The sequence below is a fragment of the Delphinapterus leucas genome, chromosome 11 (genome assembly GCF_059928025.1).
Source record: "Delphinapterus leucas isolate spDelLeu-1000000601 "Yukka" chromosome 11, BTC_Dleu_Yukka2, whole genome shotgun sequence".
NCBI lineage: Eukaryota > Metazoa > Chordata > Mammalia > Artiodactyla > Monodontidae > Delphinapterus > Delphinapterus leucas.
Window position 1 is genome coordinate 95,710,941 of NC_143139.1, and position 11,947 is coordinate 95,722,887.

Genomic DNA, 11,947 nt, shown 5'->3' on the forward strand with positions numbered 1-11,947 from the left:
ACGGGGGCTGGGTGGTGGGGTGCAGGTACCCGGACGAGGCGGGGAGCTGGGAGATGCCGTCCGGAGCGAGTCGCTGGCTGACGTTGGCACCCGTCGGATCTGGGGCTTTCCGGAGCGGGCTGAGCCTGGGGAAAGGTGGCGATGTCTCCGCCGGACGGGGCGGCTTAGTTCGGAGTCTGGTGCCATCGAGGTCAGTCATCGTTACTCGCAGCGGCGCCATTTTGCCCAAACCGGTGAAAGTGAGTGTCTGCCTGGAGGCGGGGCGAAGGGGCCGAGGGCAGTCATTGTGGGGAGTGTGTGCGGGCTCACGCTGATTGATAGGAGCAAAGGCCAGTCGAACGACCGCCTTAGACCGGAAGACGGATCAAGGACAGAGTTTTGCGCTGATGCGCTGCTAATTTTGACAAATGGGAAGAAATGGTCGGGTTAGATTCGGGAGTTGAGCAGGGTGCGTGGAGACAGACGGGGGGCAAGAGCAGAGAAAGACGGCACTTAGCACTAGCTCATCGTGAGGAGTGCGGTGCCCTGGCTCTCCGGAGCCACAAGACTCCGCTTTATGCATCCAGTATAGACAAGTCATGTAACCTCTCTACCATAGAGTTGATGGGATGAAAAACGAATTGTGGAATGATTTTGTAAATAAAGGGTAAGTGGGACAGACCTTATCTTTTTGCGAGTTTTGACCTAGTATTTAATTTCATGTGATTGGGTGTGCAGAGAATTATTACCATCAGTGTTTTTACAAATGAAGAATCTGGGGCCAGACTAGTGAAGTCAGTGTCCAAAGCTAGCAGCTGACTTAGGTTCCGGAACTCAGATTTCCTGCTGGTACAACTCCCACCAGATCCTATTTTTTCCCACCACTGTGTTATCATATGCCCTCAGTACCCTTGGAGTTTTCTCAGTAAAATAGGAACAGTCCCTTATGCCAAGTAAGTTTGCTTTTTGATTCCAGCGCTGTGTGAGACTTACAAAACATTCTTTTAAAGCTAGTCTGGCCGACACAAGCTCACACAAGGTGAGTTCAGGGTTGTTTCACAGCAGGAAGCACGGTCATGTTGGGGAAGAGCTGCCTTTAAAGAGGCACAACTGAAGAGAAAAAACAACTTTTTTTTGAAACTCCGTAGGAAGATATGAGAGGAAATGTTGAAATTTTACTGAAACTCCGCCAGTGCATTTAAATAGCTAGTCTTTTAATATAAAGACATGTTCAATTTTCAAAACATATTTCTAAAATTTAATGTAGTGAAATCAAATTTCTCAGGCATCAGGGAACCAGTTAAAGAACTGTATAGAATATCCCTTCACTGTACATGTTCATTTTCTTGTAATCTGTTTTCATGTATTTAGTAGTTTATTCAAGGAGAGCTGAACTCTATTCCCTAGTCCAGCTCGTAGTACTTTCTCACCTGTTCATGAGTATCTGCAAGTAATTAACAGGTTGTGCCCTAACTTTTAGATGTCTATGAATGCCTTGTACTTTCCTTACAAGTGCACAGTTTGATGGCCATAAAATCACTTTATCTCTTCTTGTGATTTTTTTTCTTGCTCTGAACTTTTCCAAGAACTTTAAAATCAAGTTGCTTATCATGGATCTCGGGTCCACAGGAGGGAATGCTCCTGAGAGGGCCAGGCCTTCTGTGGTCCTACTGGAGTGGGCTCTGGCGCTCACAGCCACCACTTTGACCCCCTGCAGATGTCCTTCGGCCTTCTCCGTGTGTTCTCCATTGTGATCCCCTTTCTCTATGTCGGGACGCTAATTAGCAAGAACTTTGCTGCTCTGCTTGAGGAGCATGACATTTTTGTTCCAGAGGATGATGATGACGACGACTAATAGGTAAGACTTGCTTTTGATGCAACTGTGATGCAGTTTGGCCTGGTAGCAGAATCTGAACATTCGAAGCAGAAGCACAGACTTTTAATGCATTGACTCTTGGTGACTAATGTTTTTATGTCACCTTTTCCCTATGCTGGATGAAGGAAACTATCTTATTGACTTACAGATTCACTGGCGTCTCTTCCAACCAGGTTGGATCCCAGCCAGCCTTTTCTATTTGCCCTTTTATGTACACTCAATTTTCTCAACCCACAAATATTCTTGACAATTTAATATGCCTTACACACCCACCACAAACAACTTCATTTCACCAGCTCCACATTGAAATTTAGAAACTGCAGGCCCTCATCAGTGAGCTCTGGTTACCAAGCTCTGCACCAGCACAGCCTGTACACGGGCACTGCCGCCTGGTTCATACACTGCTCACAAACCCTTCCCCTGTGCCAGTTCCATCCAGCTGTCTTGTGCTGACTTCCTGTGCCCTAATGCAGCCAGTTCCATCCAGCTGTCTTGTGCTGACTTCCTGTGCCCTAATGCAGCCCTAATGGCTGCATTACCGTTATAAACAAGGACCCTCCTGACGCTTTAGTGTGGCATTTAAGGCTTGCGATGATCTGGTCATACCTGTTCTTCCAGCCTTATCTTCCATATTCCCAACCACATACCTATCCCCAATATTCACTATCTCTAGAGTTACTCTCTTGCCCACTCCCAGTGGCCCATTATTCCTCCCAATTGAAAGATTGTTTCCCACTGCTCTCATTTCCACCAATTCTTCATTATCTTTGATGAAGTCTTTCCTCCGTTTGAAAGTGACTGCTCCGTCCCCTAACTGACCAGTACCTCTTGTGACAGTCAGTCTTATATGCCTAAGATATACCCTAAACTCTACTTGACCATATTCTTGCTGCAGGGAACTCGTCTTTTTTTTTTTTTGTGGTACGCGGGCCTCTCACTGTTGTGGCCTCTCCCGTTGCGGAGCACAGGCTTCGGACGCGCAGGCCCAGTGGCCATGGCTCACGGGCCTACCGGCTCCGCGGCATGTGGGATCTTCCCGAACCGGGACACGAACCCGTGTCCCCTGCATCGGCAGGCAGACCCTCAACCACTGCGCCACCAGGGAAGCCCTGGAACATGTTTTTTTATACCTTTAGGCCCCCAGTGCCCGGTCTCTGGTGAAAGTTCAGTATATATATGAATGAATAATTGAATGTACTCAAAACTGCCTATCTCTTGCCATGTTTGGTAGAACCACTGTATGGAATTCTTTCAGTATATGGTAAGAGGACGGCTCTGTCACCCAACTGACTGCTGCTTTCCTTTCTTGCAGGGCGTGGAGAAGTATAGAAAGGAAAAAGCCCTAACTTAAGAAATGGTGATGCTTGCAGCCTCTCCTCCTTCCCTATCAGCAGATGGGCCCAGGGAAAGCCCTCAGCCTCCCAACCCCAGTGAAGCCTCCTGCATGGTCTGTGACCATAGCTCAGATCCCCAGGCTCCGGGAGGTTCCTGGAGATGTGCTATCCACTTAGCATAATCAGATTGTGAATAAACATAATAAACATCAGCTCTGTATGACGGAGTGATGGCTGAAGTTTCGTAATACAAGTAGGCTCTAGTTGCAGTTTCTTCACCCTGCTGTCCTATCTGTATCAGCTGAACAAATAGGTCTTTGATTTACACCCAGGGCCTCCAGGCCCCTATGGATCCACAAGGTAATCATGGGGACCTGGGACCAATCTTCGTTATTTACAAAAGCCCAATGGCTGCACAGGCTAACTAAAGGCTCAGCTTTTGTGCTGAGTAACACTGGCTAGTTATCCCGCGCAATCAGAAGAAGCTTTGATTGTTTAAAACTCCTTGAGAAATACCACTTTTTAGAATTCTTTCAAAACTTGGATTCATTAGATGAAAAAATAATAAAGGGCAAGAGAAAACCAAATACTGTATGCTAACACATATACATGGACTCTAAAAAAAAAAAAATGGTCATGAAGAACCTAGGGGCAAGACGGGAATAAAGACACAGACCTACTAGAGAATAGACTTGAGAATACGGGGAGGGGGAAGGGTAAGCTGGGACAAAGTGAGAGAGTGGCATGGACATACATACACTACCAAACGTAAAATAGCCAGTGGGAAGCGGCCGCATAGCACAGGGAGATCAGCTCGGTGTTTTGTGACCACCTAGAGGGGTGGGATAGGGAGGGTGGGAGGGAAATGCAAGAGGGAGGAGATATGGGGATATATGTATATGTATAGCTGATTCACTTGTTATACAGCAGAAACTAACACACCATTGTAAAGCAATTATACTCCAATAAAGATGTTAAAAAAACAATAATAATAAAAGGGGTTGCTGGTGCTGAAAAATTTAGGAATCATCAGGGTGACTGTACCTATAGATACTGAACCCCTTTCTCCAGCATTCAGACTGTCCAGGGAAGGAACAGAGAAGACTACCATCCAAAGCAAACAGATCAGGTCTTTAACCTGGGTCAAGATTTATTCTTATCGCTAGAGCCACGCTCCATTTGCAAAGGGAATACTTCGGTGCATGCACTGAACAGCTGTGTCCCCTAGCAGGATGCCTGATTGACAAGGAAGTTAATTTCATCTTTAGGACCAGTGCTTGTTGCGGACAGGGGGTTAGGCCTCTGAGCAGCCATTTTCTTCAGAACCCAGGGAAAAACAGCCCAGCTTGTCAGCTCTACTTCTGGGCCTCTTCGTGCTGCTCGGATCCTCCTCCAGTAGCAAGAGCTGGCTAATTTTGGATAATCTGTGCCATTACACCAAAATATCCAATCCTGGGGGCTGTAGAAACAGCTAAGTTAACAAAGCCATCCAGCATCACACCCAGAACGGCAGTTTCTGAGCAGATGGCCTCACCATTCCTGTTTACCAACATGCAAGGCTCTGAGAAAAGAGAATCTAATTTACTGGAAACACCACACTTCAGGAGACGGGAAAGAACAGGAGGTGTGTTCAACTTGTTCAGACAAAAAGTGAGACTGCAGAAGTAGAGCTTCTCAATGGTTCACCAATGGAATTCTATCATGAAATGACCATCATATATTGAGTTTATTTGTGCTCTAAAATATTTAAATATCAACATGCACTTTTCCATTGAGTGATTTCACGGGTCGTGCCCAACATAGAACTTGGACAGGAAATCCTTTGGCCTTGGTGCTTCTGTTTCATGGAAAAACCGCATAACGTGTGTCCGCTGCTTCCACACTTTAATTGTTTCTTCCAGTTCCATCTTTCCCTGCACAAGTGAGGGGAGAGGTCTTCAGTCAGAGTGGTTGAGTGAAAGGAATACAACACTGGAGGCCAGGACTCGATTCTCTGCTCTGGCACTGACATGCTGAGTGACCTTGGGCAAGTAACATACTGCATCTAGACCATATTTTCTGCATCTGGAAAATGAGGTGGTTGGACTAAGTAATTCTGAGACCTTTCAAATACTCCTTAACTCTCTGGCTGACTGGTTCCAAGAGGAGACTTTAGGTCACCAGGCCTCTGCCCCGACTGCCTAACCTGACTGGCTTAATTTACATTCCTGCTTAACATTCTTTCCGTGTTATTTACTGGCCCATATGCTGAAGTTGCCACTGATGCCAATGAGCCGGACCAGAGAGACAGAATCAGGCCCAGGATCAGACTCCATGGCCTGCTCTTCTAGCTGAAAACTGACAACCAGGTGAAGCAGTAACTTCCAGGGATGAGGTTCAAGAAGAGTTCAAACTTTCCTCTGTTTTTAGTTTTAAAATGTAAGCCCCGGGCTTCCCTGGTGGCGCAGTGGTTGAGAGTCCGCCTGCCGATGCAGGGGACATGGGTTCGTGCCCCGGTCTGGGAGGATCCCACATGCCGCGGAGCGGCTGGGCCCGTGAGCCATGGCTGCTGAGCCTGCGCGTCCGGAGCCTGTGCTCCACAACGGGAGAGGCCACAACAGTGAGAGGCCCGCGTACCTCAAAAAAAAAAAAAAAAAAAAAAAGTAAGCCCCAGTGGATTTTCCCTTGAATAATCTTATAATCTATTTAACCAGGTGAGAACCTCCAGGTTGAACTATTCCTCTGAAACACTATGTAACAGTTGCTGACCTAGTAGCTGCTTTTAAACCTGGAGATAAAATGTTCATCTGAGAAGACTGAGAAGCTCTGGACAAATTGGCTGCTCTTTAAAATCAGTCAGGGAGAGTTAGTTACCTTAATGACCAGAAGATCAACCACCCTGGGGTCTATGACGTGGGCATTCTTCATAAACATTTCTCGGACTTTATCCCGTCCCTGTTTCACAGAGATGTCTAGCTGGAATAAATGCACTAAAGAAAAAACATGATTCAGGGTAGAGATGGTTAAAACAGGTTTTTAAAAAAACTGAGTCAACGGCTAGTCATTGAACACATAGGTTGCCCATTCATTCCATTCACCAAATACTAGCCTGACCTTAAGCTAGGTGCTTGAGGATGTGAAGAAGCGTGAGATATGGCACTTGCTCTCAAAGAGCGTATTTGTTTGGGGAGACAAGCCCACTGCATTTGAAGAGGCAGTATAGCACAGTTCAAGAGTATGAACAACCTGGGTTCAATCCCAGCTCTGTCACTTATCAGCTATATGATTCTGTGTATGTTCACTTCTCTATGCCCGAGTGTATTTATTTGTGAGTGAAGTAAGGACGACAACAGCACACATAACTACAGAGCTGTTGTGAGGATTCTATGAGAGAACGGTGCCTGGCATGGAATAAGCTCTCAATAAATGTTAGCATCATTATTCCATGGAACAGCTGACAGAAGATGACATGGCTGAAGTTAATGTACAGTGGCGCGGTGGAGGCTTGTGCACCACGCAAGCTTAAGAGCTGAGGGAGACTGCTGAGCGTGCAGGTAGGGAAAGGCGTCAATCCAGCAAACGATTACTACCATATTAGGTTCCCTGGAGGAAAAAGAGGAGCTTAAGATGTAGCTCCTGCTCTCTAGGTCTTAAATCCATGAGTGCAAATATTAAAATCACAGTATTCAGCAGTCCCTGACTAAGTGCTAAAATAGTGGCACAGACTCAGTGACCTGGGAGGTGGACAAGGCATACAGATGTCCTTTGAAAATTAGGTGTTTTTATTCTCATCCTCTGGCAGTTGGACTTCAGTGGATTTGCTGATGGCAAGGACATGAACAGGCCCTGTGTGGTAGGTGGAATAAGGACAGAAGAGGGGCACACGAGGCTCAGGGGACAGCATAACCAAGGCTCACAGGCTAGAATGAGCACTGTGGTTGAGCAGAGCAGTGGGCTCATTTGGTGAGGATACCCTGTGGTGTGGCCATTCCTGTGACATGTCCAATCTCGTCTATGGAACTATCACAACCAGCTCTGAAAACCATGAGGGCTATCTAGTGACTGAATTAATCAACAACAAAGTTTGAATCTTTAATTATACTCATAACTTAGTGATGGCAATAGAAAAATAAAGCTTCTGCTGAGGAAGAGATCATGCCAGGCTGATTCAACCAAAGAATAGCAATAGCAGAAATCTAGTAGGAGAAACTGCATCCCAGCTTTGTAGGTAAGTGTTAACAGAGAAGACAGAGGATCACATGAGAAAGAACTCAGTATCCAGTGGTGTGCTGGAGCAGGCTGCCACGGTGAGCCAATTATACACATCTCTTCCCAAATCGGCCGTCACTGACTTCACTTTGATAGCTTAAAATCAACCGTGGTGGGAGTATTTACATCATTGAAAATGGTAAACACTATAAATCTAGATTTCCTGACGGAGAGTTAGCTGTTAAACACCACAGTATCACATGTGGAATTTTAGAAAAGAGCAAACAAAGGGACCATAAGAAGACAGAGACATAAATTAATGCAAACTAATATGGATCCTGGAATTTAGAATCTTACCACTAGAGGACTGTGGGGACTTGCCTTAAGTCAGACTACTGGTCCCTGGCAAACATGGGCCTAGAATCCAGGTTGCTTATTGGTTTTTAATTTACAATTTTGTGCTCTTTTAAGGAAAGGAGTATGAGGAATCTTCCCCTGCTATCAGTGCTTACCTTTCCTGTGTTTTCATATTAGAATCCTGCCCAACCTTGGGAGAGAAAAGCGAGGTGCCTCTGTGCATACTGGGGGAGCTGGTGTCCACCTACTCCCATTCCACAAGATCTCCTGAACCACACACCAGCACACTGGGTGTATGAATCTTCTCCTCAGGAAAACATTCACAGGCACAAATGCAAAGTTTTGCCTACAGTGTCAGTTCACGGATCCCTGAATGCCCATCTTCCCAGGTTAAGAATCCTTGTCTCTAAAGAGGCAAATTCATAGCTTTGTCCTAGTCATCCTTCTCCCACCTCAACCCCCTGAACACACCCCCTCCACCAGTGAGAAAGGCTGCAGGAAGGCAAACAGGAACAGCCTAAGCTATAGCCCACTGAACTGTTCTTTGGTCTAAATCAGTGGTTGTCACACCAGTAACGATTTTTGCCCACCAGGACATCTGGCAACATCTGGAGGCATTTTTGATTATCACAACTAGGGGGGAGAATGCTAATGGCATCACTGGGTGGAGGCCAGGGATGTTGCTAAACATCCCACAATGCACAGGACAGTCTCCACAACAAAGAATTATCCAGCACAAATGTCACTGCTGAGAAGCCCTGGAGTAAATCATTTCCAACTATTCTTTCTCAACTCACAGACTCCTGGCTTAATCTTCGAATCCTGCATATTTTAATTTCGATTTGAAAAAATCTGAGAGGCACAAAAAGAAGATATGGAAGTGCCCCTTTTGGATGAAGGTGACTTCCATAGTCTGTGTGTTTTCAAGTTATTGTTAAGGCTTTTCTGAGTCAGGGAGGCTCTGACAGGTTAGGAAGGATGACACTGATATGGTTCTCAGCCGTCTGCTCCAATTCATTTTGGTAGCATTCATACCAAGTGCTGGGAGATCCTTAGATGGGAAGGCAGCGTGGTGTGATGAAAAAAGAACATGGGATCTGGGGTCAAACAAGCTGGGTAAGGTCTCCACACCATCATGAACTAGGACCTTGCCTGGGGTACAGCCTCCTCAGCCTATTTCTTCATCTACAACGTAGGGAAGACAATAACCTCTTACCTAACTCCTTTACAAGAATGTGGCGAAAATCAAGTGACAACATCTTATAAACAGTAAAGCATCGATACTGATGTTAACTATTAAAAATTTCAGCACTTACTTCCCATACCTCTATTACATTTTGGGTTTTAATGATCTGGTTATATATGCCTATCTTCCTGACTAGACCATAAGACCCTGGAAGGCAGGGTTGTGTTTTAGTCACTTTCATATCTCTCTAGGCACCCAGTACTGACCCTGTAGTACAAGAGGTACCCAATGAAATGGAAATTAAACAAATGAATAGTTTCTATAGAAGGTCTCCTGTTGTGCTGTAACCTGCAAGCAGCATGTAGTATTTCTTCAAAGGAGGGAATCCAGGGCAGTTTGGTTCTGTGCTCCCATGCGGAGGCAACCACCCAGGCCAATGGCACTCTGTTCCACAAGCGCAGCATAACTGGGTTCCGTGAGACTCAGGGAAAACTACAGCAGAAGCTGAGCCAAGTGTAACAGCTGGACAATCAGGGTCTGAAGTCTGGCTCTTCCACTTACTAATGGTGTGAGTGAGACAAGTTTATGTGCCTCAGTTTTCTCATCTGTAAGACAGGGAAATGATTAGAACCCACCCTAAAATGAGGCAATGTAAAGCATTTAGCATACTGCTGGGCCATATGTATGCATTTCAATGAATGTTAGTTATTATCAATACTTTTACTTATTCCCAGTCCTTAGTTTGGATCCTCAGCTGGAATCCCCAATGATGGATGTCATGACACCAGTGTACACACAGGCCTGAGAAAACGACAAGCTACAGATCACTGATCCTCCCCACTGACCCCCCCCCCCCCCGCCAACCTCCCCCTGCTCTACAGGCTCCTATAACCCCCTGCCTTCTCCTCTTCTCAGGACCCTTCTGACTGTGGGCTTATCTTCTCAAACAGTATTTGAGGGAAAGTCTTGGAGGGTGTTGATTTTGAACGAGCTAGATACCTGGGTTCTATCCTCAACTCAGTCACTGATTTTTACCCTTTGCCAACTATTCTTTCTGCCATCTGGGTCTTGTTCCCCATCTGTCCCCTGAAGGCATGTAAATTTGTAGTCCCTGAACCGCCGGGATCACTCCGGTTTCTCCCTCCCTTGTATCCTGTGGGTCTAAGTTATGGTCATGGGCAACCTCTCAAAAAGTCAGCTTGAGAACAAGTGACACTGGAGCAGACCCAGCTCCCGTACATTAAAGAGCTGGGTTCTGCACGGAGTGTAAGCCCTACACATAACAGTAACAATAATAACAAGACAGCAGTAGCAGCCAGCACTTAATGAGTGTCTAAGTGTCAGACACTACCCTAAGCACTTTAGATGCATTCACCTATTCAACAGAGCAACTCTCTGAAGAAGGTACTATATATTATCATTTTACAGATGAGGAAACTGAGGCATAGTGAGATGAAACAACTTGCTCAGGGTCACACAGCTACTAAGGGGAAAGTGGAGGCAAGTCCATGTAACCACCACATTCTGCTGCTTCTCACACACAGGCAAGGAAGTGGCACCCTAAGGGGTGCTATGGCGCTCCAGCTCACTTAAAAACACGATAAAACACACTAAATCAAATCAACAAAATTACCAAATATCGACAGTCCCTGACATCTGTACTGCCCTTGACAGTTCAGATGGGATTTTCCCCAAGTTTTCTTTCATCGGGTACACTGGGCAGCGCTGAGGGGGATGCCAAGATGAAAAAAGTCTCTGAACGCGGGGAGCTTATATTTTAATCCTTCGGGTGAACACATTGGTTCTCTGACATCTAAGCGAAGACAGGGGTTCTGGGGGGGCAGCGGAAGGAGTTCCTAAGGAATACTAGGGGCCTGTGGCACTAGGTAAAAAGACTTCGGAGACGGGGGAGGGAGGCACCTCACCCGGAGGGGCTGGAAAAGACACCACTGTCTTATTGGATGACCTTGGGAAAGTCACTTCCCTGCTCCGGTTCTGCTTCTTTCTCTGTGGGGGATGTGGGAGCCAGATGATCGCTCAAATCCCACCGCCCCTTTGTTTATATAACCTAATGGATGTCTGTAAACACATTCAGGAACTCTAGTTGACTCTGGGTTCCAGATCCACCAGGGGCTGGCTCTGGGCCTTGCGCGGATCACTTCGTCTCTAGGTGCTTCCGCTGCCTCATCTATAAAGTGACAGTCCTTGCTCTCCCTCCCAGGGGTTCGGGAAGAATTACGGGGGACAAAAGGGCAAGGGCGCCCTAGCAGCGCGGTTCCGACGCAGAGTACGACTGCTCTGACCCTGGCGCCGCCGCTGCCGCCAGGTCAGGCCCAGCAAGGCTCGTGTGACCCTCCTCCCCTGAAGCGCTCGGGGTCACCTCTGCCCAAGCTGGTGACCTCGGCTCGGCCCGGCAGAAATGGGAGGCCGGGACGGCGGCGACCTTGGGCGGCTGCCTCCGGGGCCCCGCGTGCGCCGCTGCCTCTCACCAGTGTTCGGCACCTCCCGATACCAGGCGCGGTAGAGCTCGCGCACCCTCCGCTTGGCCTCGTTCATGTCCCGACTGAAAATGGGCTTCACCAAGGTGTTGGCCGCAGCAGCCCGGCCGACGCCGCTCGCCGCCATCTTGCGAAAGAAACCACCTCCCAACTTCACCCCGTTTCAACCCGTAAGTCCGGCCGAGGGACAAATCTTTTTTCTCATTGGCTAAAACTTAAAGTCCCGCCCCTAAACTACTGGTGGGCGGGAGAACCGCTATGGGGCTCTCTGATTGGCTGAAAAGCCTCTCTCTCTCTCTCTCTCTCTCTCTCTCTCTCTCTCTCTCTCTCTCTCTCTCTCTCTCTCTCCCTCCCCCCCCCTCCCTCTCCCTCTTCCTCCCCACTCCCACTCCCTCCCTCCCCCTCTCTCTCTCTCCCCCTCTGCCCCTCCGCCTGTCTCCCCCTCTCCCCCTCTCCACCTCTTTCCCTCTCCCCCTCTCCTCCCCCTCTCCCCCTCTCCTCCCCCTCTCCCCCTCTCCCCCCCCCCCCC

General features: G+C 47.5%; 2 protein-coding genes across 2 annotated transcripts; one reads left to right on the top strand and one right to left on the bottom strand.

The window, feature by feature from the left end:
• The first annotated feature begins 3 nt into the window (after positions 1–3).
• On the top strand, positions 4–3,409 carry SMDT1 (single-pass membrane protein with aspartate rich tail 1). The gene is made up of 3 exons (XM_022596939.3): positions 4–239; positions 1,697–1,837; positions 3,168–3,409. Exons 1-2 carry the CDS (start codon positions 54–56, stop codon positions 1,832–1,834), a joined length of 324 nt encoding a protein of 107 aa, XP_022452647.1. The 5' UTR covers positions 4–53; the 3' UTR covers positions 1,835–1,837; positions 3,168–3,409.
• Positions 3,410–4,896: 1,487 nt separating this feature from the next.
• On the bottom strand, positions 4,897–11,560 carry NDUFA6 (NADH:ubiquinone oxidoreductase subunit A6). Its single transcript, XM_022596552.2, has 3 exons — positions 11,410–11,560; positions 6,043–6,158; positions 4,897–5,102 (listed from the first exon to the last, which is right to left on the bottom strand). Exons 1-3 carry the CDS (start codon positions 11,543–11,545, stop codon positions 4,971–4,973), a joined length of 384 nt encoding a protein of 127 aa, XP_022452260.1. The 5' UTR covers positions 11,546–11,560; the 3' UTR covers positions 4,897–4,970.
• Between the last annotated feature and the right edge of the window lie 387 nt (positions 11,561–11,947).